Source organism: Rhagoletis pomonella, unplaced genomic scaffold, assembly GCF_013731165.1.
Source record: "Rhagoletis pomonella isolate Grant_MI unplaced genomic scaffold, Rhpom_1.0 Rhpom_scaffold_00002, whole genome shotgun sequence".
Taxonomy (NCBI): domain Eukaryota; kingdom Metazoa; phylum Arthropoda; class Insecta; order Diptera; family Tephritidae; genus Rhagoletis; species Rhagoletis pomonella.
Genome location: NW_023458556.1, coordinates 49,035,241 through 49,059,464, shown reverse-complemented (window position 1 = coordinate 49,059,464; position 24,224 = coordinate 49,035,241). Strand labels below are relative to the sequence as shown.

At 32.5% G+C, this 24,224-nt stretch overlaps 2 protein-coding genes across 2 annotated transcripts in view; both read right to left on the bottom strand.

The window, feature by feature from the left end:
• Positions 1 to 225: 225 nt before the first annotated feature.
• Positions 226 to 9,789, bottom strand: LOC118753555 (potassium voltage-gated channel protein Shaker-like; the record flags this gene model as incomplete). The annotated part of the gene is made up of 3 exons (XM_036488442.1): positions 226 to 6,481; positions 9,129 to 9,389; positions 9,534 to 9,789. Coding segments are annotated over 2 exons (510 nt in total), but the record flags the coding sequence as incomplete, so codon positions are not given.
• LOC118733752 (potassium voltage-gated channel protein Shaker) overlaps positions 9,648 to 24,224 on the bottom strand; it is a 224,938-nt gene continuing 210,361 nt past the window's right edge. Inside the window, exon 12 of the mRNA XM_036463286.1 lies at positions 9,648 to 9,724. The gene's annotated coding sequence lies outside the window, so the exon portion shown is untranslated. The remainder of the gene's footprint in view (positions 9,725 to 24,224) is intronic.

Here is a 24,224-nt window from a genome sequence, read left to right as displayed (position 1 = left end):
ATCTATGTATGCATATGTACACATTAAGTAAATCGCTTAAAGTTTGCGTGGTTTTTGAAAAATGGAAAATGTTGACCAATTTAGGACCGATTAGCAAATAATAAGAATGTCTGAACGCATGTCCAAATGAAGATACTTAGTAATTATAAATAACTAGCTAGGAAAATTGGGAACAAGTCTAAGAAATGTTAGCACCAGGGATGCCAACTGTATTAAGGATAATTTCCCCGAAATTTCCTGAAAAACTTCGCCTATTTTCAGTGGATTTCCCCCAAAATAACATTCACTATGTATTTAAGGCTATTTATTCTCATTTCTGAGTAAATTTCGTAAAGCATACATATCTATCATATATTGATGAAATTTTTGAAATTGTCTACAAGTCGATCTAAAATCAAGAGAGGTTTTATTTTCAAATAGTTGTATTTTAAGTACCATTGCCTCCAAAGTATCTATGCCAAGCCTATTTCTGACTACAGTTTTTTTCTTATTAATTTTGGAAAAATCGTCAAGTTAAAGTGTTGTTATTGTTGTTGTAGCAGCATGTAGTCCCCAAATTGGTTGGTTGTTTATTCGGGGATGTACATATGCTGGAGTGATGGTCCTTGGCCGGAGTATACGGGTCGTTCTGGTGAGCGTCGAGCCGACCATCGTGAGATCTAAGAATGTGAGTTAAAAGTGTCGCTCCGCGCGGTTGCTATTTCTTTAACGTCCACACGGTTGCATGAAGCAATTTCGTTATGTTTTTAATCCGTAACACCGTAACAACATATTGTTATTACAAGGTGTAATTTTATACTCAATTGGAATGCTCTAATAAAAATCGTTTGTATACTGAATTCCACTAAAATTTAAAGCCATTCCCTGATTCCTCGAGAAAATCAAATTCCACCAAAATCGGGGGATTCTCCCCCAGTTGGCATCACTGGTTACCACTACCAAAAAAGTCGTACTAATTTATGAACCTGTCAAATTGTATTGTAAATATACATATAGTATGTAGCCTTTGAACTGCGTCTCTACAACATTTTTAAGAGTTCGATTTGCTGAACAAAATTAAGATAATTGAAAACTTCAAAACAATTGTTGGTCGTTAAGCGTTACCTCAATAAATAGCAATGGCGAAACAAAGTAAACGACATTAGAGAAAGTCAAGACAAGGGACGAGGGGAAACCGGTACACAATACTTTACAGAAAGTATTCTTATATCGTCACCTGAAAGTCAAAAAGATGTAACAAACAAATCATCACTGAAATGCAAAAAGTCATAACAAATAAAAAACTCAAAGTTCGCTTTTTGATTTATATGATGGATTTTATCGAATTACAACTCCCACAAAATTTTATAAAAACATAAGGATGTTAGTCAGGACTTTTTCAATTATTCAGTGTTACTTTTTATGAAAGAACATAACGTTCTGCACTAAAATTTGAGCGTTAGAGGAATCACATTTTTACAATCAGTTCATCATAAAAACTTTTACTGCGCAATTTCTGCAGCATTTCTGAAGATTATCAGTTGAGCATCAGCAACATATCTCGGCGAAAGCAATCGTCTCGCAATTGTTATACATATATATGTAACTTAACTGTTTGGTCAAAACATATACAACTGAAAGGATATTTTAGAAAGGTCAAGCATCAAGTACTGAATAATTAGCGGTAAAAGGTATATTCAAGTAACGAGTAAAAAATTAAAATTATAAAAATCAGAATTTTTTTTTTATTTTTGAACACAAAAATTATAATTTTACATTTAGTTAAAAAAAAATCATTTCCAATAAACCGAGGCACATTAAAGGGATTTCTCTTTCCCAAAGGATAGATGATGCCCCGACAACAAAATACGCACATTAAATTTTATAACAAGATGCTGCAAGTTTATTGAAGTCAACTTTTTCCAAGTAGTAGATATTGGAAGCATTGCAAAATCTTAACTATTCAAAATCAATAAACGCAGAAGTAAAAAGCAAAGTAAACATGAAAAAATAACGGTAAATTGAAATTACGTGACGCACTTTGACACGATGGAAGAGTTTATGATGAATGATGGTTAAAGCGTTATCATACAGCAAATATTTAAAAAAAAGTATCGATACCGATTACTAAACTCCAAAAAAGCATCGAGTAAAATAGTACTTGCTTCGGGGGAAAATATATCAAGCATCTACTTGCGAGTACAGGTATCGAGGAATCACTAGATATGTAATGCTAATAATACAGTTTCAAACACATAGATACGAATACAATAACATTAAAATCACATGAAATTCATCTCAATATAAAAAAATATTCCAGCATCGTCGAAAAATTGCCCACTGGCCAGAAACAGTCAAGCTGCATAAAATTTGTTTAAGTGCGATTTTTGTTTTGGTATTTCTGGGTAAAATTCCGGCTGGTATCTTGAAAATATGGAAGATGTCAAGATGTTGGCTTTAGTATTTTTGAATCTACTAATTCTGCCATTTTAAGTCTTGCAACACCAGTCCTTTTGTTGCAATTATCCTTGAATTAACCGAAGATTACCCAAATCCATGGAGCTGTGTTGCTATTTCGCACGTTCCTTGAAATTTCTGGAACGTTTTGAAATTTCTCGACATCGAATAGTGCTGCAAAAGCATCGATGTTTGAGGCTATCGATTTTTCGATGTTTTTGCCAATAAAAGATTTTACGTCTTCCACTGAATGTTCTGTGTTTCTCTGGTTGCCAGTTTTGAACTCTTATTCGCATGTTCGCCGTATACGCCACACTGCACTCCATCTAATTCTGATCATATCGATAACACTCATTTGATGTTCCAAACGCTGCAACGCTCTCCAAGTGGACACCCTTCATGTTGTTTCTTGTCCTACCAACGGTCTGAATTGTTTCCCAGTTACACTGTAATTTTGAGGACAAACCTTTTTTCTGTTGCGGATCGCACAGCAATACTAAATCTCGTTTTTGAAAACCCTCGGAGTTCGTCGCTTTATCATACCTAGCCTTCATAATATCACTCATAATTTGAGTATGTTATCTCACAAGGACATGTATTTCTCTCAGTTGCTCTTTTAGAATGTTGTACGCTGGCTGATATCTCATCAGCAGCAAAGCTATGTGAACATACCAATGTTTCTTATATTTGCCCACGAACTTTCTCGAATACTATTCTAAATTCCGATTGCGTAGTTCCACCATGCCATCTGCTAAAATAGTCCACAACCACGAGAACGTATTTGTATGACAAACTGCTCATAGGAAATGGACCGGCCAGATCCATGGAAATCCGCTCGAATATTTTACCGGAGTTATGCTCTCTCATCTGGCCACGACTTGTGGATTTCGCTTCTTTAGCTGCAATGCACTCCGCACAGTTAGCGATCCCCTCTGCTACCTAAAGAACCTCTGCGTGATTAAGTACAGAATCTTTCCCAGATGTCCTCCCACTGGGACCATTGTGAAATTCCTAGAGAACTTGCAGAATTCTTAGCCTTGGAACTACTATTAGATTTGGGGGACACTGGTCATCTTTACTTTCCCATATCCCATACAAACAGCCAGATATCAACTTTAAGTACATAGTTCCATATCCAGTCCGTGCATCAAAAGCTTAATTTTTTTTGCGTACTTGGACAGTTTTCGGCCAGCGGTCGATTTTTCGTCTAGTTCATATCAAGAAAACGATGGGCAGATTTAGTTTTCTGGTGTGTTTTTTCTTGATTAGGACTCCAAAACTACTTCTTTATAACGAAATTAATAAAATACCGTAATTTATAAAAAAATCTAAAATAAAACATTTTTTAATAAAAACAGGAAGCAAATAATTTTGTTCAAAATTGTTTTGGTTTGAAATTTGCGGACTGCTATACAAGCGAATCGGAGCGATTTTGAAACAGCCCATATTTTCTTTTCAAAGCTCACTGAGAACTGGACGAATCTGACAGAATGATATGGGACATTGACGGCTTGTAAGGGGAATTTTAAGCAATGTTTTTTCGAGTCGAGTCGATTTCCAGTACAAAAATAAAGTTAAATGACGAATGAGAGTTTTTTTTGCAATGTTAAAACAGTTGTAAGTCTTAATAAAGCTGCATTTCGTATATTTAATCACACAATTTAAATTTGATTGCAATGCCAGGCACCCAAAGTTATATATGTAGCTGGTTTGAGCGTTAGACATGAATTTTTCTTGTGCAAAAATCGGGGGAAGAATTATACATACATATATGACTTTCGGGAAGCGAAAATAATTTTTTAATATACATATGTACATACGTATGTCACTAAATTCATATACATAATTCATGATTTCTAATTTAGCTAATAACTTGTTGGAAGATTCCTTATTTCTTAATAACAAGTAGGTATTTACTTTAATACACAATTCGAACAAAAAGTTAGACTCAAAAAAAGAAATTGTTTATATTTAAGAATGCAGCTAGATTGCTAATATTTAGTTTTATAATTTACAAATTTTCTGGCGCTATTGATAATTTATATGTATGTTTGTTTGTTACTTTCGCTCAGCGTTTGTTACAGTTGACTAAGTATTACTTAGGTTGTTTTTTTTTTTTGCAGTTGATTTCTTATTATTGTATTTACAAAAAAAGTGTTAATTTTTTATGGCATCGAATTTACTCGCTTATGTTCTTGTATCGGCATTTTTTGTTGTTGTTGTTTTTGCTTTGTTTTTAATTGTTTGTATGCGAGTACGAGCATTTTGTCTACTTGTTTGTGTTTTATTTATATTTGTTTTTTTTTTAACGTAACGGCAGTTTTATTGATTAATTTATCGTAATTTTTCTTGGTTGTATGTACGTATGTATGTTTGTATGGGTAATCGATTAAGTCGACTATGTGGCTATTGGAGTTGTGTTTTTTTGTTGCCTATATTGAGCGAACAGCTGAACAGATTTAAAAAATTAATTACTTAGGGACGTTTTCTCGATAAAGATTTAAAATACATTCGGAATTTAGCTGAGAATCAACGACTCGACAAGTCTGGCTCAGCTCTGACAAGAAAATTTCCGACGCACTCGTTCTGTTAGAGCGCCCTCGCTGGTACATAGATAAGAGCAATAACTTCTGCCGTAGCTGCCGCGACGAGGAAGAAATTGAGAGTGTTGAACACTAGCTCTGTCACTGCCCTGCCCTGTCGTGGGAAAGAAGACGCTAATTTCGCAATCGCTTCTACGTCTGTCTCACGAACTAAGCGAAGCAGGCATTCATGAATTCTCGCGCTTTATGGTATCGCGTAAGAGCTCTCACTCGATACTACAATGCACCCACTGCTATATTGAAAGCAGGCATCCACTTCAACCTAACCTAACCCAACTGAAGAATGCAAGTTATTTCTTAACTGAAACCACTGATAAATGGAAAAAGTTAACCAAGACTTAAGTCGTTTATTGAATGGCGATCATAATATAGTTTTTGAGAGATATTGCTAGAAAGTTTAGTGGGCTGAGCCCCTGCCGTAATGGTAAATTTCCGCGTAGGAATTTAAAATAAATTTCAGGAATAACGACTCCAAGCCAGAAAGCTCAAGACCCGGACAACAAACCCGGATAAAAGTTTCTGAATTCGAAAATACTGAAGTGGGAAGAATTTTGAATTGTAACTCTTCATTTTCTCAAAGCTGAGCTTCTCAAAACTGTCAGCTAGCCTTTAATTCCGTTTGATGTGTGTTGCTAGATGGTATGTTTGTGGGCATGTAGACATCCTCTCCAGTACAATTCGCACTGTGTGTTTGTTAAATGATTTTGTTCGTTTTGTTGTTCCTGACTGTAAGCTATATATTTACTACATAGTTGCTCAAATAGATTTCACAAATAAAAAATAAATAAATATGTAAATGAGTTCACCTTAATGAAGTTTTCTTTTGCTGTATGCTCGTATTTTTAATTTTTGTGTAATAGCCGCTAATACTTTGTTTGCTTTTTAGTTTAAATTTTCTGTAGCTAAATATGATATTCTCTAAATGTGTTCTAAAAAAATTATTCGCTTTTCTGTTTTTTTTTATTGCTAACAATAAATTTAACTAATATTTGTTTGTTTTATTTTTGTATGCTTATTTTTTGGGTTTTTGTTTCTTGTTTTCTCAGTTTATTCTAAATATTTCGACATATGCTTTCTCATCAACTGCTTCTTCGATTCTTCATTTTGCACTGAAGCGGTTTAGACCGCTTTCGATGACGTTTCTGGCATCCATCGCTGCATTTCACGTTGCCAATTGAGGCCGTTTATCAGGTTTTTTACTAGAAAAATTATTACAAATTTAGTTACATAATTGTTGGGATTAGATGTTTATTTACATAGGTTTTGGGTGACAAGAAAATGCAGGAAAACATTTTGTACCAGTTAATTTAGTAGCTTTGCATCTTTAGTGTATTAGGGGCATCCTTAAAATATCATCAACTCAGAGTTCGGTAATTTTTCGCCAGGATTTTGTTAAGATTTCTTAAGGTTTTAACAAAACTTTGGAACTTTCTTTAACTGTACTGTGGGAGTAGGGAATGTGATATATGCAAGAAATTAATACAACAAAAAGGGCAAATTTTGTTTGGGCATATCGCCGAATCGTTACGTACCCGTTGTGATAGTATTATGTAATTTATTTAAAAAGAGGGCTGACGTTTTTTAGTCGAGTGTTATTATTTATCTCGAAATTATCTTTCGTTTTAATAAAAACAAATTTGAATATTTGAACGGCTTTTGCCTACAAATCATTTTTCTAAATTTACTGAATAGAGTTTTACATATAAGATACGTGATGTCTTACGATACTCGTTTTAGCGAATTCTTAGCTTTTAGAAAGTTATCGCGCAGAAGTAATTTAAGCCACGAGGAAATAGAAAGGATATCCTTAAATAGTGGTACGTTTCCAAAGTTTGAAAATATATTTAATTTTGTTTTTTCAATACCACACTTAAACGAAGCAACTGAGAGGATTTTAAGTATAAAGTTTGCTTTCTGGCGTAAAGAGCGAAACAGACTTCTAATTAAAATGTTTGAAAGAGAACTCCAAATTAAAAGTAATTTGAAAATGCAATGTGTATAATTCTTTCACTTTTTAAATAATGAAAGTGAAAATGAGCTCATTGTTGCAAACAAATAATATTTATTTAAGCAAAAAGCAAAACCGACTTCAATTCGCTTAAAAAAATTTTAGGAGTCCCGCTAATTTCTCTATGATAAAATTATCGGAGCTAAACCAAATTAGTATGGAACCCCCTTAGAGGTACGACCTTTACGATGAAAAAAGAACTATCGAAATCGGTTACCGTAATTCAAAGTTATGCGATAACATATGTACATTTAAAAAATAAATATTCCGATATTGATAACCTTCTCTTTTATGAAGTCGATTGAAAATATCATTAATATTAAATAATTTATTGACTCCTGTGTACAATGATATTATAAGGACATTATAACATTTTTATTTTTTATGGACCTCATTTTATTTATACACCAAAATATTGTTAGAAGCAAGTACTCTGGCCTTTTAAAGTATTTTCTGTTACTTACATTCATAATTTTGATTTGAATAAAAGTGTACTGGCTTTCATAGCATGAAAAAGCCTTAGGTGCTGACTGCGCACGAAAAAAAACGGGCAACCCTAGACATAGAGAAAATGAAACCTCAACCTTTTCGCAGAATTTGGAATGATACATATTTCTGAGAAGTGGATTATTAAAAATTGCCGCAGAAGATTGTACTTTTGTAGAACGACCCATTGAAAATGTCCACTGTGTCGGAAAGAGCTACCTAGCCTTAATCATTAGATATCTGTTTAGCCATTTTCCACCATTTATAACTTCCGTTTCATTTGCCAGGCTAGAGAAAAAATATGACATCATCTGGCAGATGAGGAGATACCCCACTATAAATTATCATTTTTTTATCTAATCAACTTATCCTAAAATAGGGCTTGAGATGCTGGCAGGTAGGAATACGACTTCAAACTTAGTTCCGAAAATTCGGCAGCAGGGGATGGTTTCTGCAGAGATGTAGATGAGAATTTGGTAGCATAAGGTACTACCGATCAAACATGCGTGAAAAGCTGATTGGGCCTTATCAGCGTAGCTTCAAGCTTGGCAAATCCACCATTGAGCAGAGTTTCACAGCTCGCAAAGTGTTGGGAAACCCCCTAGCTAAGCAAATGGACACTCACCAACAGCACGAAAGGAAGTTGCCTCTGTGACAGCCTGTTTAAAATTTAAATACCCTAAAAGATTCGCTGCTGAAAACTGTAAGCTGCTAGTTAATCGAAATCGCAGCGGCTGTATACATATACAATACAAACATACTACATATGAATATCGAAATCACGATGCTGCTAGCGTATGCAGGATATATTGGATTCGTCTGCCTCGATATCAGGGCTTGATTTAGCAGTGAACGAAAACTAGACAATGTATTTTCTGGAAACAGCTGACAGCCACAAGTTTTAAGAAGCAAACTGACAATAACTTAAGGCCGAGAGATCGAGCAAGATCACTCTTGCCAATGGATGCTACTTTGGAGTCGGTAACCAAATGCCAAGAAGATGCTCCTCTCGACGAACTCTGCAGAACTTTCGTCATGATCGGCGCAGAAACATTGACGAACAAAGCTAGAAGCTTTCGAAGGATTACAAGAGAATTATTCAATAGTCCTCTTCAAGTTGGCGACATATCTTTATAATGAAATAGACATATAACTAGAACAAGTTAAAATGAAACCTTAAGATTGTACTACTCTTTCATAAATGTGATTTAATAAATATCTATGTACATATATAGTATCATGGTGGTCCAAAAAAAGTTTAAAATGTTAAGCTCACACCCCAAGAATTTTTCTAAATGTAAAAGAGGAATACCCGTATTTTTTGTTAAAAAAATACATCTGAACTGCCTCAAAGTCCACGAAGTTTTCCAAAATTTTTATATGTGGAAAAAGACTTTTTTGTAGAAATGGTAAAGAGTTCTAAATATATTTTTTTTTTAACAAAAAAATACGGGTATTCTTTTTTTCCACTTAGAAAAACCCTAGGCGGTGAGAGCTTATAATTTTAAACTCCCTCCCCCATGCATTTTTGGACCACCTTAATGTATAACCTATGTATTTACGTATACATATGAATGTACTAAGATATCACTTACCCAGTAGTCAGACGTCAGTTTCAATACTGACCGCCATGGCACTATTGTGACGCAATTGCAGTGTATTCGATTGGCCACGCAAGCCATTCTGTTGTTGTTGCAACTGTAATTGTTGCTTTTCGAATGATTGCTGTGCTCGCAAAAATGGAGCTAAATGTCGGCCAGGATGATCAGTCAAGCCTGATGTAGCATCGATGCCATCATCTAAATCCATAATATCCGACGATGATTCGGACATAGAAGATTTCTTCATATGTTGGCCTGTAAAATATAGAATACTTAGTTTAGTGAATATTATCGATTGTACAATAAAAGAATATAAATGGTAATACGAGTAATTTTGAATTAAATTTGCAAATTGAAATTTTGCATAAAAGCACTCAATGCCCACGCACACTCACTCACCCAATGCACCAGGTAAATATGAACAACTTGTGACGTGATTGAAATTTTGACTCTGCATCTCCTCCTGATCCGTTTCGCGATGATAGAAGTAGTTGAAGTTGCTGACGATTACAGGGACGGGCAGTGCGATGGTCAGTACACCAGCGATTACACACAGCGAACCGACAATTTTGCCCCAAAACCCGACAGGTCTGTTGAGTGCGATGTTGATTGAAGTAGTTGCAGTCAAGAGTTCGAATTTCGTTTGATTTTTATTTTTGGTTTCATTTTATAAATTTTTTGTTAAAATTTATTTATTTTCATTAAATTGAGGAAGGGTTTGAAAGAGCAAAATGTATATTAGTACACTTAAATTAACTATAGGCTAGTTAGAGAAAGGCTCGGCATAGTATAATACGCTAAGTTGAGAGATAAGAGTTTAGACACCGATTTTCGTAACTTAGAAGAGTTAGAGCGCGGTTAACCACGAACGTGTACGTAGAAACCTATCAAGTTTGCTGTTGATTGAAAGAGAGAGAAGCAACGTCTACGTCACGGTCATGCGGTGGTGAGTTTTTGTTAACACTCAGATCCCATAAGATAGATCGTGTCAGCTGACACGTTCTCCGTTTTTACGTATGTACGTGGGTAACTGCGCTTTAACTTTTAAGGCAAAATGAGATTTACGCTAGTAACACGTGAGCATGTGAAACTACAGATTTTTACGCTAAACGGAGTGTAACAGAACTAAAATTCAATTTGATCGCGATAGTAGATAATGAAATGAATGACAAAATGATAGAAACATCTAGTAGATAGAGATAGAAAGCGCGCCAGATGGGGACTTTAATGAGTACAGTAATGCGGTAAAGGTATACAGATGATAATGAGAACTAGACACAAGTGTTTGATGAGCTGACAAAGAGATGAAAATGTTTTAGACTGTGTGAGCGAAAGGTAGAGAGCTACACAGAGAGAGAGTGTGGAAATGAGTGATTGTACTACATACTTCTGTAATAGAAAGAACACCAGCGCTAATGGTCAAACGCAATGGCAAGAAGAACAAATGAGCGTTTCGAAGTGTGTGCATTTCAATGTAATGAGTGGCAGGTGGTTTGACACATTCACTATTAAAATGGGTATATGAGTATCAAAAACTTTAGTGTGTATGTATGTAAGTGTTGGCCTACTGATGGTCAGAGGTGAATTATGTATATATATGTAGCTGTCATTACTTGTGTTAAATTACTTAGTTGTCATTAATAAAAGCACTAAGCTGATATGGTTTCAAATTAATTTTTACTGGATGTATTAAAATTCTTGGTAGATAAATATGTATGTATGTTAATTTCAAAACTTACATTCAATGCTTGCGTTTATTTAGGGTTTTTTTGTTTTGTAAAATTAGTGTAGCGCTTGTTCGTCATCTCAGTAGCTGTTGTTAGTGCGTTTGTTGTTGTTTAAGTCGCTAATTGTTTGTAACGTTATTAGACTGCTTGCTTTTTTTTTGGTACTAGTGCATATATATAAAAATCGCAAAATCGCAATAAACGTGCTCAACTTTCTTAGGTTAAACAGTTTCGAAAGTATCGAAAAAGTTCAAGAAACTATTAAAGAAATGGCACGCAAAATTTTGAATCAACTTCATAGACATGCATTTATACATAGTATTTAGAGTAAACGAAAATTAAACGACGACAAGTACTTTCAATACAATTTTTTTCTCAAACAATAACAAGAACTAAATAAAATATGTAGTTTGAAACGTCATTTACATACGAAATGTTGAAAAGAAAGGTAATTCAAACAAAAAGAAAAAAGTAAGAGACGAAACGAAGAAATACGTTCAATGGGCATGTAATCGATTATGAAGACAATAACCATACACAGACACACATCAAGAAGTAGTAGTTAGAATGAAAATAATTTTATGTTTGTAAGTTTTGAAAAATTGAACAATTGCGCGCAATTTTTCCAGAAAACAAACATTGAAAAGGAAATCGAATTTATTACTTACCACATCCACACATTTACTTATTTACATTTTACAGTTTCATGAAATCTGGCAATCAAATTACTTTTACTATAAAATAGAATTAAAATACTTATTATACTAAACTTTACAAAGGCTTTAAGAATTGTGAAAATAAAAACTACTTTTTTTTTATTTCCTAATTAAAACACAGTATCTTAGTTTTTATATATTTAACAACACCTTCGGCACAAAAAAGAAAATTTGTGCAAAGACAACTGTGGCAGCAGGGATTTTACTGCTTAACTTTTTGTGATATACGTTTTTATGAAAATGAGAGAAAATTCGAAACTAGTGGCGCTTAATATGAGTGCAGTTTGATAAGTCAGTGACTTTTTGAATTTCCCGCTTAGTAACTCTAAATGCAGCATTGCTTCTGTCAACTACTATCTCATCATAGGCTACTATCAAAGCTGACACTCTATGGCACGCAGTTTGTATTGTATTGAAATCAGACAACACCATAAATTTTTACCAAAATGTATGCGTAAAAAACTACCAGCGAAATCAAGAAAAGGTTTAATAACAACTATGGGGCTCGGTATTATTAATTTCAATGGTTAAGAGGTGGTCTTCTGAAATTCATTATTATGGTACCAGCATTAGTGACTCTGAACTTTTGCGTCCCGCGAAAGAGGTCGCCACGCCAGAAATTGTCGTTAAAATCCATAAAATAATATTGGGTGATCGGAGGTTGAGGCTGTAGGCATCTCCACTGAGCGCGTACATATAATTGTACATGAATTTTTGGGTATGGAAAAGCTGTCTGCGCGATGATGGCAACATGGCGGGATTAGGGATGTTCCGATACAACTAAATACGAGTACGTACTCGATATCTACTTGGTATCGAAAGAAAAGTACTTGTATCGACTATATTTGAGCAAGTGCCATATCTTGTTGGGCATATTTTTTCCATGGAAAATAATTGCTTTAAGCAATGGGTTTTTAATAGAGTAATGGAATGGATTAATCGTATTACATCTAGTGTTACTAGTGAACAAATATACATATCGATACCTCAACTGAAAATACATTGAGAATATTTTAAATAGGGCGTTTTTGAACCGAGCACTGAAATAGGGTGTTCTTGAGAAGTTTTCTGAGGTAGGACGTTTTTCATAAACAATTTTGAAATAGGGCGCTGAAATAGGAAGCAAAAACGATCTCCTACCTAGACAACGCAAGGATGTACAATAGACCGTGCCACCTTATAAGCAAACAAAGAAAGTTCACCGTACATCCCTGCAGGCGAATTTCGAAATTTACTGTTTTTTTGGGTCGCCTTTTTAAATTTATTGGTGATACATATATTCGGAAAATAATTTTTTTAAATAGTTCTACTGGAATAAACAAAATACTTTTTCTTAGTTCAATGATTTTTAGGGAAAAGAGCATTGATAAATCATAAGCCGAGAATATAACAAAAACTATAAAAAAGGCGACTTCTATGTTCGACTCAAAACATGTCTTTTTTCGAAATCGCCATGCAAAAAAACTTTAGACTCAGGAGTGTACGGCGAAATTCATGAATTTGAAGTCACGAACTAATTCCTAATTAAGCATGTTCTGCAGATTTAGCTCCCTACACATATTTTCTGCTGCCAAACTTGCAAAAGTGCTATGTGTTAAGAGATGTGTGTGACAGGATGGGGCATCACTAAACTGTTGCCTATATTGTGGAACCTGAGGAAACCTATCATTAGGATGGGATACAAAAATTGAATACACGCTGGGTAAAGTGTGTCGAGCCGAACGAAATAAAATGATTTTCTGCTCCAAAATATATTCTATTCAAAAAATTACTGATTTATTTATCAAACAGCACTCGTAAGTAAAATTTCATGGCGTAAAATCTCTAAAATCGTATTTAGATCTTCCAATGCTTTCATGTGAGCTTTTGAGCGACTACTTCTAAATATTTGCTAAAAGTGTACTATCAGTAAATACTCTTGTTTGAGCTTTAGGGAGCTTAGTTTCAGGTCTCTCAGAAAAACTTATATAGCTTATATTACATTTACATTGGACCAAAATGCGTGATTTGAAATCAGTCATTTGAAGGTGTTTACACTGCTTGATCCGCATTTGCTTTGACTTCTCATCAAATGAAAAGGGAAGACAAAAACAAAATGTATGTAAACAAACACTACATTTATTATATTGTTAACGCTTTTTGGACACAAAAAGGCAATTATTCTTTGATTAAACTAAAAATGTGTAAAGCTCTTGTATAAATTAACAATTTTTACACACAAATTTCAAAGATTTATTTATTTCGTTGTGTTTGTTTTGTGTTTGAAAAATTCCAAATGTCAAAGACAAACCAAAGCTTTTGTGGAACTTTTGTTTCTGAGTGCGTTCAATAAAATAGTACGGCAATTGGAACGCATTTGTTTCGTGATTTTGTGTAAATGCGTCGAAATGCGTCATTCTGGAAATGTGAATTTGTATGGAGAAATGCGTGATTTGGCTTCGCATTTGAGGTTTCTCGCCCAAATGATGCATTTGGGCTCAATGTAAATGTAATATTAAATTGTATAATTATAAACGAAAGTATGCAAGAGAAACGAGCTTCTATCACACCCCTGTCAAAATCTATAGAAATATTAAAAAAAGTTTAGCTCGCGTGCTCATTAAGTGACTAACTCTGTTCTAAAATAAAAACTTAAAAGTTTACCGTACTTCGTGATTTAAAGACTTGTGAGTGCGAGTATATTTTACGTCCTACCAGCTAAATTTGAAAGAAAATTTGTTAAATTACCAATTGTGTTTCATCTGTGTTTCTCGCTTTAAACTTCAAACAGGAATATGAAAAAGATGCAAACTTTATACTGATAATATTAATCAGAGCTGGTCACATACGTACCGCCCTTTTTAAGCTTTCTTTAGACTTGGGCAGCGTAAAAGCGCTTACGTCAACTCTAAATGGTAAATGCTGGCACTAATGGTATTCCTTGCCGGTTTTTACAGGCTTTTGTGATAGAATGGAATATTTCTAATATGAACATGTCGTGCTTTTTTAAGCTTTATATCCATTTCTGCCCAACAATGTTTCGCAAGGATCTTGATCAAAGCTTTGATTTAAGTTTTTGCAAGCTTCTTGTTTCGACCTTTTCAAGATCAAAGACAATAAAGCCATGTTATGTAGCTAGGATACAAATATCAATAGAGAGAGAGAGAGAGCAAGAATATTTAGAAGGGAAGGATTTTGCGGCTTACACTGTTTAAAAGGGTTTTTAAGACGAGCAAATAAACTAACATTTATCCAAAAGATACTGCAAAGAATATTAAAAATATCTAGAACCAAAATTTAGATTAATAACAAAATTTATGCAAACAGTTTGCGTTACTTAAAGTTTTGTGGAAAAAATTTCTACACCTGTATATTTATATGTACGTAAGTTCAACCTACTTATACGTACATGGAAATGAATTTTTTTTCTAAAATTTACAGTAAACTGATGTTCCATTTATATTCTTACTCAAATTTAATTGCAGAAAATGTTTACTTTACTACTAAAAGCGTTGCGTAAGTAATGAGAAAAGATGAGAGATATCCCATGACTAACAGAAGCCATAGAAAGCTTTAAAACTATTCTCCCGCGGCAAATGTTTTGTTCGCGACTGCTTCAGAAGCTTCTTTGGCTAATTTGTAAAGTAGAGCTTGTGCACTTTCATATGAGCTTTACCGTCAAAGCTTCAAATCAGATTTTACTTTTGTTTTAGAATAAAAATTTTATTAGACAAATAAGGCGAAAGCACATCTTGAAGTATGTGAAAGCTCTTTATAAATACTGAAATAGTTTTTCATACTAAAACCATTTCGCATATGTATGTATGAATGCATTAGACCATGTGACCTTACAGACCAAATAAAAAGTTCACATTATACCACTGAGTCCGAAGTATTGTTGCAAGGCAATTGAAATTTCTTTTGGCCGAACCTATGATTCCCATTTTTATAAGTAATTCTACTGGCATAATCACAATACTTGCTTAACAAAAGTTTAATGATTTTTGGTGAGCTTCAATTTACTGGCATTAGGGTGGTGTACTTGAGCTCAATGAACTTTGGAACAGAAAAATTGTCTTCTCGAAACAAAAATATTTATATATGTATGTATCATAATTTAAGATCCGATTATAATGTAGAAAAGCGACCCCTATGTTGGGGAATGTTGGTATGTTAGTGTGGTAGGGACTGTGATTTGGTGTGTAAGTTGAGGTCACTGAACTTTATCCCCTCGACACATCTTACTTAAGATCAGACGCGACCCCTATGTTCGGCACTAAAAATACTATGTAATTTTTTTTTTCGAAATTGTCTTGCAAAAGTACTTTAGACTCAAGGATACACGGCGAGCTTTTTTTCTGGCACGGTCTAGTATGCCCATACATATGTCTGTGTAGATATAAATCATAATAATGATCTATTCTCATTAATCACTCAATGCTTAAATTTTTTCATGTAGCTGCCATCTAGATATCTAAGAAATAATTTGAAAAATGTGTATAAAAAACAGTAGGCAAATAATTTTTTCTCATAATTTTATTACTTTTTCTGCTTTTATTTTTTGTTTGCTTTGTCTTTTTTTCTATTTTTTGTTTCGTTAATCTATTTATCGCCGTTTTGCTGTATTATAGTTTCTTGCACTATAATTTTTTGTGTGTGTTTAATAATTATTTCATATAATAATAATAATAATTATAATTCATCAGCAATAATAATAAGAATAATAGAGGAATATATTTCTTGTTTGCATTTTGTTCGTTATTTATATATGATTTTATATATTTTTTTTGGGTTTCTATGAAATTTTTATAACTTTAATTTTTTCGCTAAATTAAATTCTTTGTTTTTTGTTTTGTTTTATGTGGTTTACTCTATTTATTTATGCTTTAACATGTCGAAATTCGCAGCGCTTGTTTTATTATTATTTTTAAATTTTTTCCGGTTTTTTGCTTGTTAATTGATTTTCACTTATTTTAATTATTATTACTCTCTTTATTGTTTATAATGTTTATAAAACATTTTAATGCTTAACAACTTGGTTTATGTGTTTTTAAATTTAATTTCAATATTAATTTTATTAATTTGTGTGTGTTTCCTCATACATACTCTTATGTTGGTTTCCTTTTCTTTTTTAAGCATAATTAATGAATAATCGTAATTGAAAATTAAAAACGTTTGTTTTGCAATGCATTGGCTTGTATCGTTTAATTTTAAACATTTGTGTTATTTTTAATTAATATATTATTTATCGGTTTAACTTCTTTGAATGTACGTTTAGAATTTAAAGTATTTCTGGCGCTTATTACCTTACTTTTACTTGCACTGCTTTGAATTAATTTTCAATTAATAGCGATTTGACGTTGCAATTGTTATTTTGGGCTTTTAAAGTTATCAGGCTGGCGCAATTTTTTTATTTACTTTCACTTTTTTTCAAATATCTTCTATATTTTTAATCTATGTGGCAAATTGCGTTCAAGGTAGTTTACGAGTATTCATGTATGTATGCATGGTTGTATGTTGTCTTTGGTTCGCTAACTAATAAAATTTAACAAAATATACTGCAATATTTTTTTTGTTAAAATTCTTTAAATTTCGTTTTTATGTATGCATGTATGTACATTTATGTTTGTTTTTGGGTTTTTTATTTTTTAATTTTTCTGCTTTCACTCAATATAAATAGCAGCGGTAGTCTAGGAATCTAAATTTTATTGTAACTTAATGGAGTTTTAGAAATATTCGTAAAGCAATGCGTTTGACTTTAAGTTCTTAGCTCGTAGCTTTTAACCATTTTTTTGGCATAACATATAAGAACTCTAAATAACTCAATCGAAAATAAACTAAACAAAAAATATTAAAAAAGAAGCATTTGAAAATTAACTGAAAGTTATAGATGAACGAACTCAAGCGTTTAACTAATGGCGCTTTTTTGTGTACGAAACATTTTGCGCTCTCAGTGCCTTCTTTGCAAAAATCCATATAAAGGAGAGGGCAATGTAAAGGCAAATACAATTCGTTGTAGAAAAGTAAACGCCATAAATCAGTGATGGCCAGAGTGCGTTCTTATGCCCTATGCACATAACATCTATAGAAAGCTTTAAAAAGCTCTGCATGCGTGCCTGTGAACGGGCCAAACTTTGCATGAAATAAAGAGTGTGCCAAAAGGGGGACAAAAGAACGCAATTTTTGGTTAATATTTGTTAGTGAATTTGGCATTAGCTTTCAAAAGCTTGCATATTTTATATATTTTTTTCTACTGGACATTGTTAAAGTCCAGCAACCTGCGCTTTTAAAACAAAAACAAACAAAATATATTAAAAATATTTATCTACGTAGGTTATTTTTCCAATCATAATTATGTATGTATGTATGTATTTAATTATATTCGTTTATGCATACATTTATGTTTATGTAATTTTTCTATCTCCAGTCTTTTTTTGCATAAATAAAAATCTAAACGCTTTCTTTTAATTGGTTGTTTTGTTATTTTGCTCTTCATTTCAGCAAGCTCATCTGTTTTTTTTTTTAAGATAAGTACATAAAAGCGGAAAAAGTCAGATTTTCTTTAATGAAATACTTCAACTTGGTTGACTGTATTCAAAGCTTTCTCAAAGCTTATACGTATACAATGCTATGGAAAGACAGATAAGAGGGTGAAAAATATGTTTTGCTACAACTTGATTTCATTGATAAGATTAGCGATATGTTTACTTCTTTTTAAGTTAAATAATAATTATAAGAAAAGTAGCTATAGCTAACTAACAAAAGTAACTAATATATTGCCCAATATTAACTATAATTTAAAAATGAAAAATTAAAAAAATATATATATTTTTATGAGAGATCCAATTTTAGGAGCTTTATTTTTTTTTTATTAGCCTTAACTGCTTAGAAAATGGAGATCACCACTCGAATGGTGTAATTGCTCATATATGTATATTACAAGCAAACGAAAGTAGAAAAGCAAATTCTAAGAAATAAAACTTGCCGGTCACCCCATGTTTAAACCTTTAGAACTTATCTCAGCTCTTAACTGCAGATTTTGGAGGAAATGGGCTATAAGCTTTCTCAATCAATATGCCTCAGTTAAAGCTTTTGTAGTCCGAGTAAGCCAGGAAAGATGAGGAATTAAAAATTGTATCTTTTAAAATCTATACCGCTTTCATTCAACCATATACGCTGGTTTTTAGATAATCAGGCAGGTTCTGCAATTCATTTCCGAGTGAATTTGAGTCAAGTTCGCTTTGAATTCAAATTGGCAAGGGTTGAAATTCACTCGGAAGTGAATTGCAGAACCTGCCCGAATAAGTTTTATCATCGGAAAATTCGAAAAAAGACAAATTGCCTGTGGCATCAAAAGTGACACAAGTAAAAATCTGTAATTTTTGAAATTATGCACTAAAAATGTACACAGAGCTTTTATGTACCTTTCAGCAAATTCGGGACCAAAATGTTGTTATAGTTTGTTAGTTTGTTGAAAAACCCTAAAAGTAAAGTCTCCCTTTCCCATTTGATTAGCATGTGCTACGAAATAGTTTTTCGCATTTTCTGACGAACGTGTTATTTTGAATTGTTTAACTTTTGAAGATCGTGTGCGATATGTACTATCATCCCAAGTTTTTGGGTTAAGAAACGCTCCTCTATCGGAAGCGATGATTGACATTTGCTAGCAGTATGTGTAAAAATTTACTGGCTTTTAAATTTCGTAGCCAGAATCGTAAGAAGTAGCTGTGCAAGTTTGAAAATTTAAGACTCAAGTTTCCTACAGCCAAAAACCTTAGAACGAGGAATTCGTATACTAAGGCCTCATTTGCGACGCTGCAGGGGGCAGATGCTGAGCAGTCGAAAAATGTTTTCCATGTTTTATTACATATTATATGAAAAAGCGGACTATTTTTATATGTAGTGTAGTGAAATGTGAAAGTCTAAAGCTTTCATGTGACAGCGCTTTAGTTGAACTTCAGCAAGCATGTGTTAGGTATTTCTACGAATTCTTTAATACAATGCAGATTACTGAAAAGTTCAAACAAATTTTATGTATGTATTTAAATGATATGATAAATTAAAAAATTTTAAAGTGAAATAATAAAACTATTTTTGTTTATTTTATTTTATATTCTATTTACACTTCGCGCCTCCTGCTGCACTGATTTTACTTTTATCTGCTAACTCCAAAAGAATATTAAGTACGTTTTACGTTTAACGTTCCATTAAATACTAATAATTCTAATTAATTTGCGTATGCATGAGTATCTGCATATACCGCCAACGTGCTATGTACATACCAACATATTAAAATATGACTGACTTCCAATAAGTCTGGGAGGTTTTAAGGGACTCTAACTTTTCATAATGACGAAATAAAGTTTTGTAATGCTGGCATGCCACTGGAGATTAAATGACAAAAAAAACGTGCCAAAATTGAGCATTAAAAAATACAAATGCCAAAACTTAAATCGCGTTACAAGTCATTAGGGGAATTCGCTCTTATGTGTATTCGTTGTATGTTGTGTAATCGTAACTGCATGAGCGTATGATTTGTTGTTGCTAGCGGTACATCAAATACACATGCAACAACAACCACACGCTCTTCCAGTTACACTTACGCAGGATACATCGAATACACAGAAGCGCGAATACCACTATTATGTTTGTTTACACTTGGCATTTGTAAATGGCACACATGTTTTTTTTTTGTCATCTCAGTGCCTAGCAGAAATCTGGCATAACACTATTTATTGGTTTTTACTGGAAAATACAAATCTAGGTGCATTCATTGCAATTCTATCTTTTACTAATAAGGTTTATATTAAAAAAAAAATATGTAGCTTTAGCCACTAAAAAATAAACTTTGTATTAAGTGTTTCTTGCATTATGAGTAATTATAAGTATACGCATTATCGTTTTCTACTTAGTTGATATGATAGAAAAAAGTCATTATCGATACAAAAAAAAATTAAATTACTAAATTAGAAATCTCTGTAGTGTTTAAATAAAAACCTGCTACTTTTATACGCTTTTGGCTTTAAAAAATTCAACTTTAGTGGACGGCTATTTATTTAAAAGAAAAATGAACAAAACTTTTTTATTTAGTTACTAAAATATAATAAATACTAAAAAATAAATAAATAAAGCTGGTAAAAGTAGACTATTTCTTATTTTTATATACTTCCAACTTGAATAAGAAACTCCGCAGCATGCTGCAGACTGCAGATGTTGCGCAACATTACTGACGGCATCTAAGCTACTTTTTGCGTTCATAAACTAGAGAAGGGCAAAATGAAGACAAATTAAATTTGGAAAATAAGTAGTTGAACACATTTTTGGCACAGCCAAATAACTTGCCATACAAATTTTAGATTTATGAGCGTCCTCAACGACGTAGAAGAGTAATGCGTGGATTTTTGCTAGTGCAGTATCGATATTGAAAATAGTAAGTACTCCAAGTATTCCAAAATGTACTCAGTACTAAAAATTACCTTGACATTATACATACATCCACCAGAAGTATTTTTTTACGATATTCTTGGGCTCGATAAAAAAGTGTTGCCACTGACGTAGTCCCATGCTGCCACTGAACTTTTTTATAGTTATCAAAAAATGTTAAGGGTAATTTGCAAGACTTCATCGTTATACGGAAGTAATTCCGGTGTAATATGTTGGCCATCTACTTTGATAACTTTAAATATCATACCAAGGCATCAAACGAAACCCTAAAATAGTCTGAAATCCCAACAAGTTAGACTGCTCTATACTATGTTTTTTTTTTTTGTTGGTTGCTGAAAACATGCCACTATTATCGATATTACTTTGACGTATTTATGGCGAGAGATTCTCATTATTTGTTTTAAGGGGACGAATGGAGTTCAAAATGGCAAGTACGTTCACTAAAAGATTGATGTATCAAAATCCAGGAAATCTTTGAATTTATAGGCCTTTACTTCGGCTAGACGACTATCTGATCTGGGCTTATAAAGGGCTGTCTGCAGCTCTCAAGCAAAACGAAAAATTCACATAAAACGACGCACAAGAAATGGAAAATAAATTTTCTTCTATAAAAATTGTTTAAATCAGTATGCATCTCTCAAGAACAAAATGTTCGTATATTTATTTTTTTAGAAAATTTACAGCAACAGCAAAAGATTTTAAAATGAGGTTTCCTGTTTGTAATGAGAATAAAAGTTTTCTGCGTTAAATCACTGTGCCACTCAATTTAGGTTGTGCAAAACGGTTCCTCATCAAAAAACAAAACAATCTGTTGTTTCAAAAGCTAATATGTATTGAAGCTGTATGCACAATAATGAAGCATATTTTCGCATAAATTTTTTTCGAAAATATGTTTTTTTCGTTGCCATAAAAGTAGTTTTATTTTTATCGTGTCGGGTAGTCCTTTATTTTTCATCTTAATAATCTAAAAGCCTAATCTAGACCAAAGAGTGTATTGCACGTTATTGAGGTCTAAGTGAATGACAAGTACACTGATCTTCTGCGAAATATTAAACATCGCAAGAAAATGTAGAAAATCACTACTTATTTCATTATTTCCCAACCGTTTTTATATTACAACAAAGAAACAAAGGAAAGGACAAATGAGACAAAAGCACTTAAAAAATTATATTTTAACTTAACTGCGTGAAAAGGAAAAATGTGTGACTGAACTAAAAAAAAAAAATTATTTATTTATTTGTAAGAGTAACAAAAAGAGTCTACCTATCCTTAAATGTACTCAGTGTTCCCATTACTTACTTTACGCAGAAGCTTTGTTGTTTTAAATGAAATGTTGCTAACTAGAAGCATATGGTGGTTTGATACTTGGATATCAAAGTGAAGACATTAGGGGGTAAAAAGCTAAATGTTGCTTGTGGCATGCCGCAGAATAATGTTGCGCAACATTGCGGCCAGTCGCAATAAGCATAAAGCAGGGATCACACGATTTGCATATTTGTACATTTTGAGAGTTACAGAGTGGGGTTGTTTGGAAATTTTTCTATTGAGGTGAACTCGTTCTTGATGAAAATTTCCAGAAAATGCCACTCTGTGACAGCCAAGTTGTTTGTATGTACAAATCGTGTTGATAGCTAAAATGGATATCGGGTACAATAAGCATCATAAATTTCTCTAATTTATTTTGAACGAAAGCTATTTTTTTAATTTAAAGTCTACAGTACTAGTTACTTCAGATGTTGCAAGAAATAATACACGAGAACTCTTGAAAAAAAAAATACTTCTATAAAAGTTTAGTTTTAAAAAAAATGTGAAAAATACTAAAAAGAGAGGGCAACGCCTACATAAATCAAAGTAAAATATTTTTTTTATTATTAAATAAAGGTCAATGCCTACAGCAATCCAAGAAAAGTATAATTTTAAAATAAAAACTCAAAAGTAAGTATACATACATCAGTAATGTTTAAAAATATATATATTTCGTACATTGCTTTGCGCCTTTTCCTATTTTGAAATGTCATAAAACTATTTAATTTATAAAACCAACAAAGGCAACAAAATAATATTTATTGGAGTATTTTTTAACAACTAATCTTACTATTTCATACAATTGGGTTTTAATTTTTTTTTTGTTTTTTTTTTTGGTAACTTTGCACTAAGCAACTAGCTAAACTAATTTATATTAACTAAATGTACAAAAATTTACACAATTCCAAGAACCTAGTTAAACTTAAATTAATTACGTACACGCTTTCTAAGCATTAAACACTAAACTAAACTAATCTACTAATCTAATTAACTTTTTACATTTTTTAGGGTTTTTGTTTCTATTCTTAATTACTTCACACTTCAAAATGAAATTCACTCAGTTTTTTTGTTTTGTTTCATTTCATAAATAAATTTTTATTCTCCACATTTGATTTGCATTCATTATTTTACATTTTTTTTCTCGCATTTTTTCGTTAATTAATTTTAATTCTTACCCATATATTATTTCTCTTAAATATTTACAATATCTAACAATTTTTACACGTTCACACAATTACATAATTTTCATTACATTTTTTCATTTTTTAGTACACATAAGAAAATTTTCAACGTCACATCTCAACTTATTTTGGGTTTATATTTTTTCTTGCTATTTAATTACTTAATTAGGTTAGGTAACGTTTTTATTTATTTATTTTTTTTTTAATATTATTTTTGAACACATTTATTCCAAATTTAAACATTTAGTTAAGCTTTTGCATTGCACGCTCAGGAGACATACAAATCGAACAAATGAATGCGATTAGAGATTTGGTTAAAGGACTGAGTGAAACGGATTCTCTGGAATATTTAGTTGATATGGGATACAGGCAACTGAACTTCGTGTTTTGTGTATGAAATATGTTTGATTTGCTTTGGGTTTTATATGAAATTTAAGTGATCTTAAATTAGATCGGTATGCAGTAAAGCTAGTTTTTTAATTCTCGAAACTCTTCCGGCATTTCGCCAAGTTCTTTTAACAAAAACAAAAAAAAAATGAACTGTAATAAATAAGTAGAAAATATTATAAATTTAAGTGCACCCAAGTTAATGGGCAAGTTTAATCAGCGCCTGATCTGACAAAAATTATCCTTGCTGTTGGCTCATTCTACTATCTTCTTCCATTTGCATTTTATTTTAATTCCTGCTTTGAACTTTTCAAAACATTTATTTACCTTTCATTCATTTCTGCTAAGTAT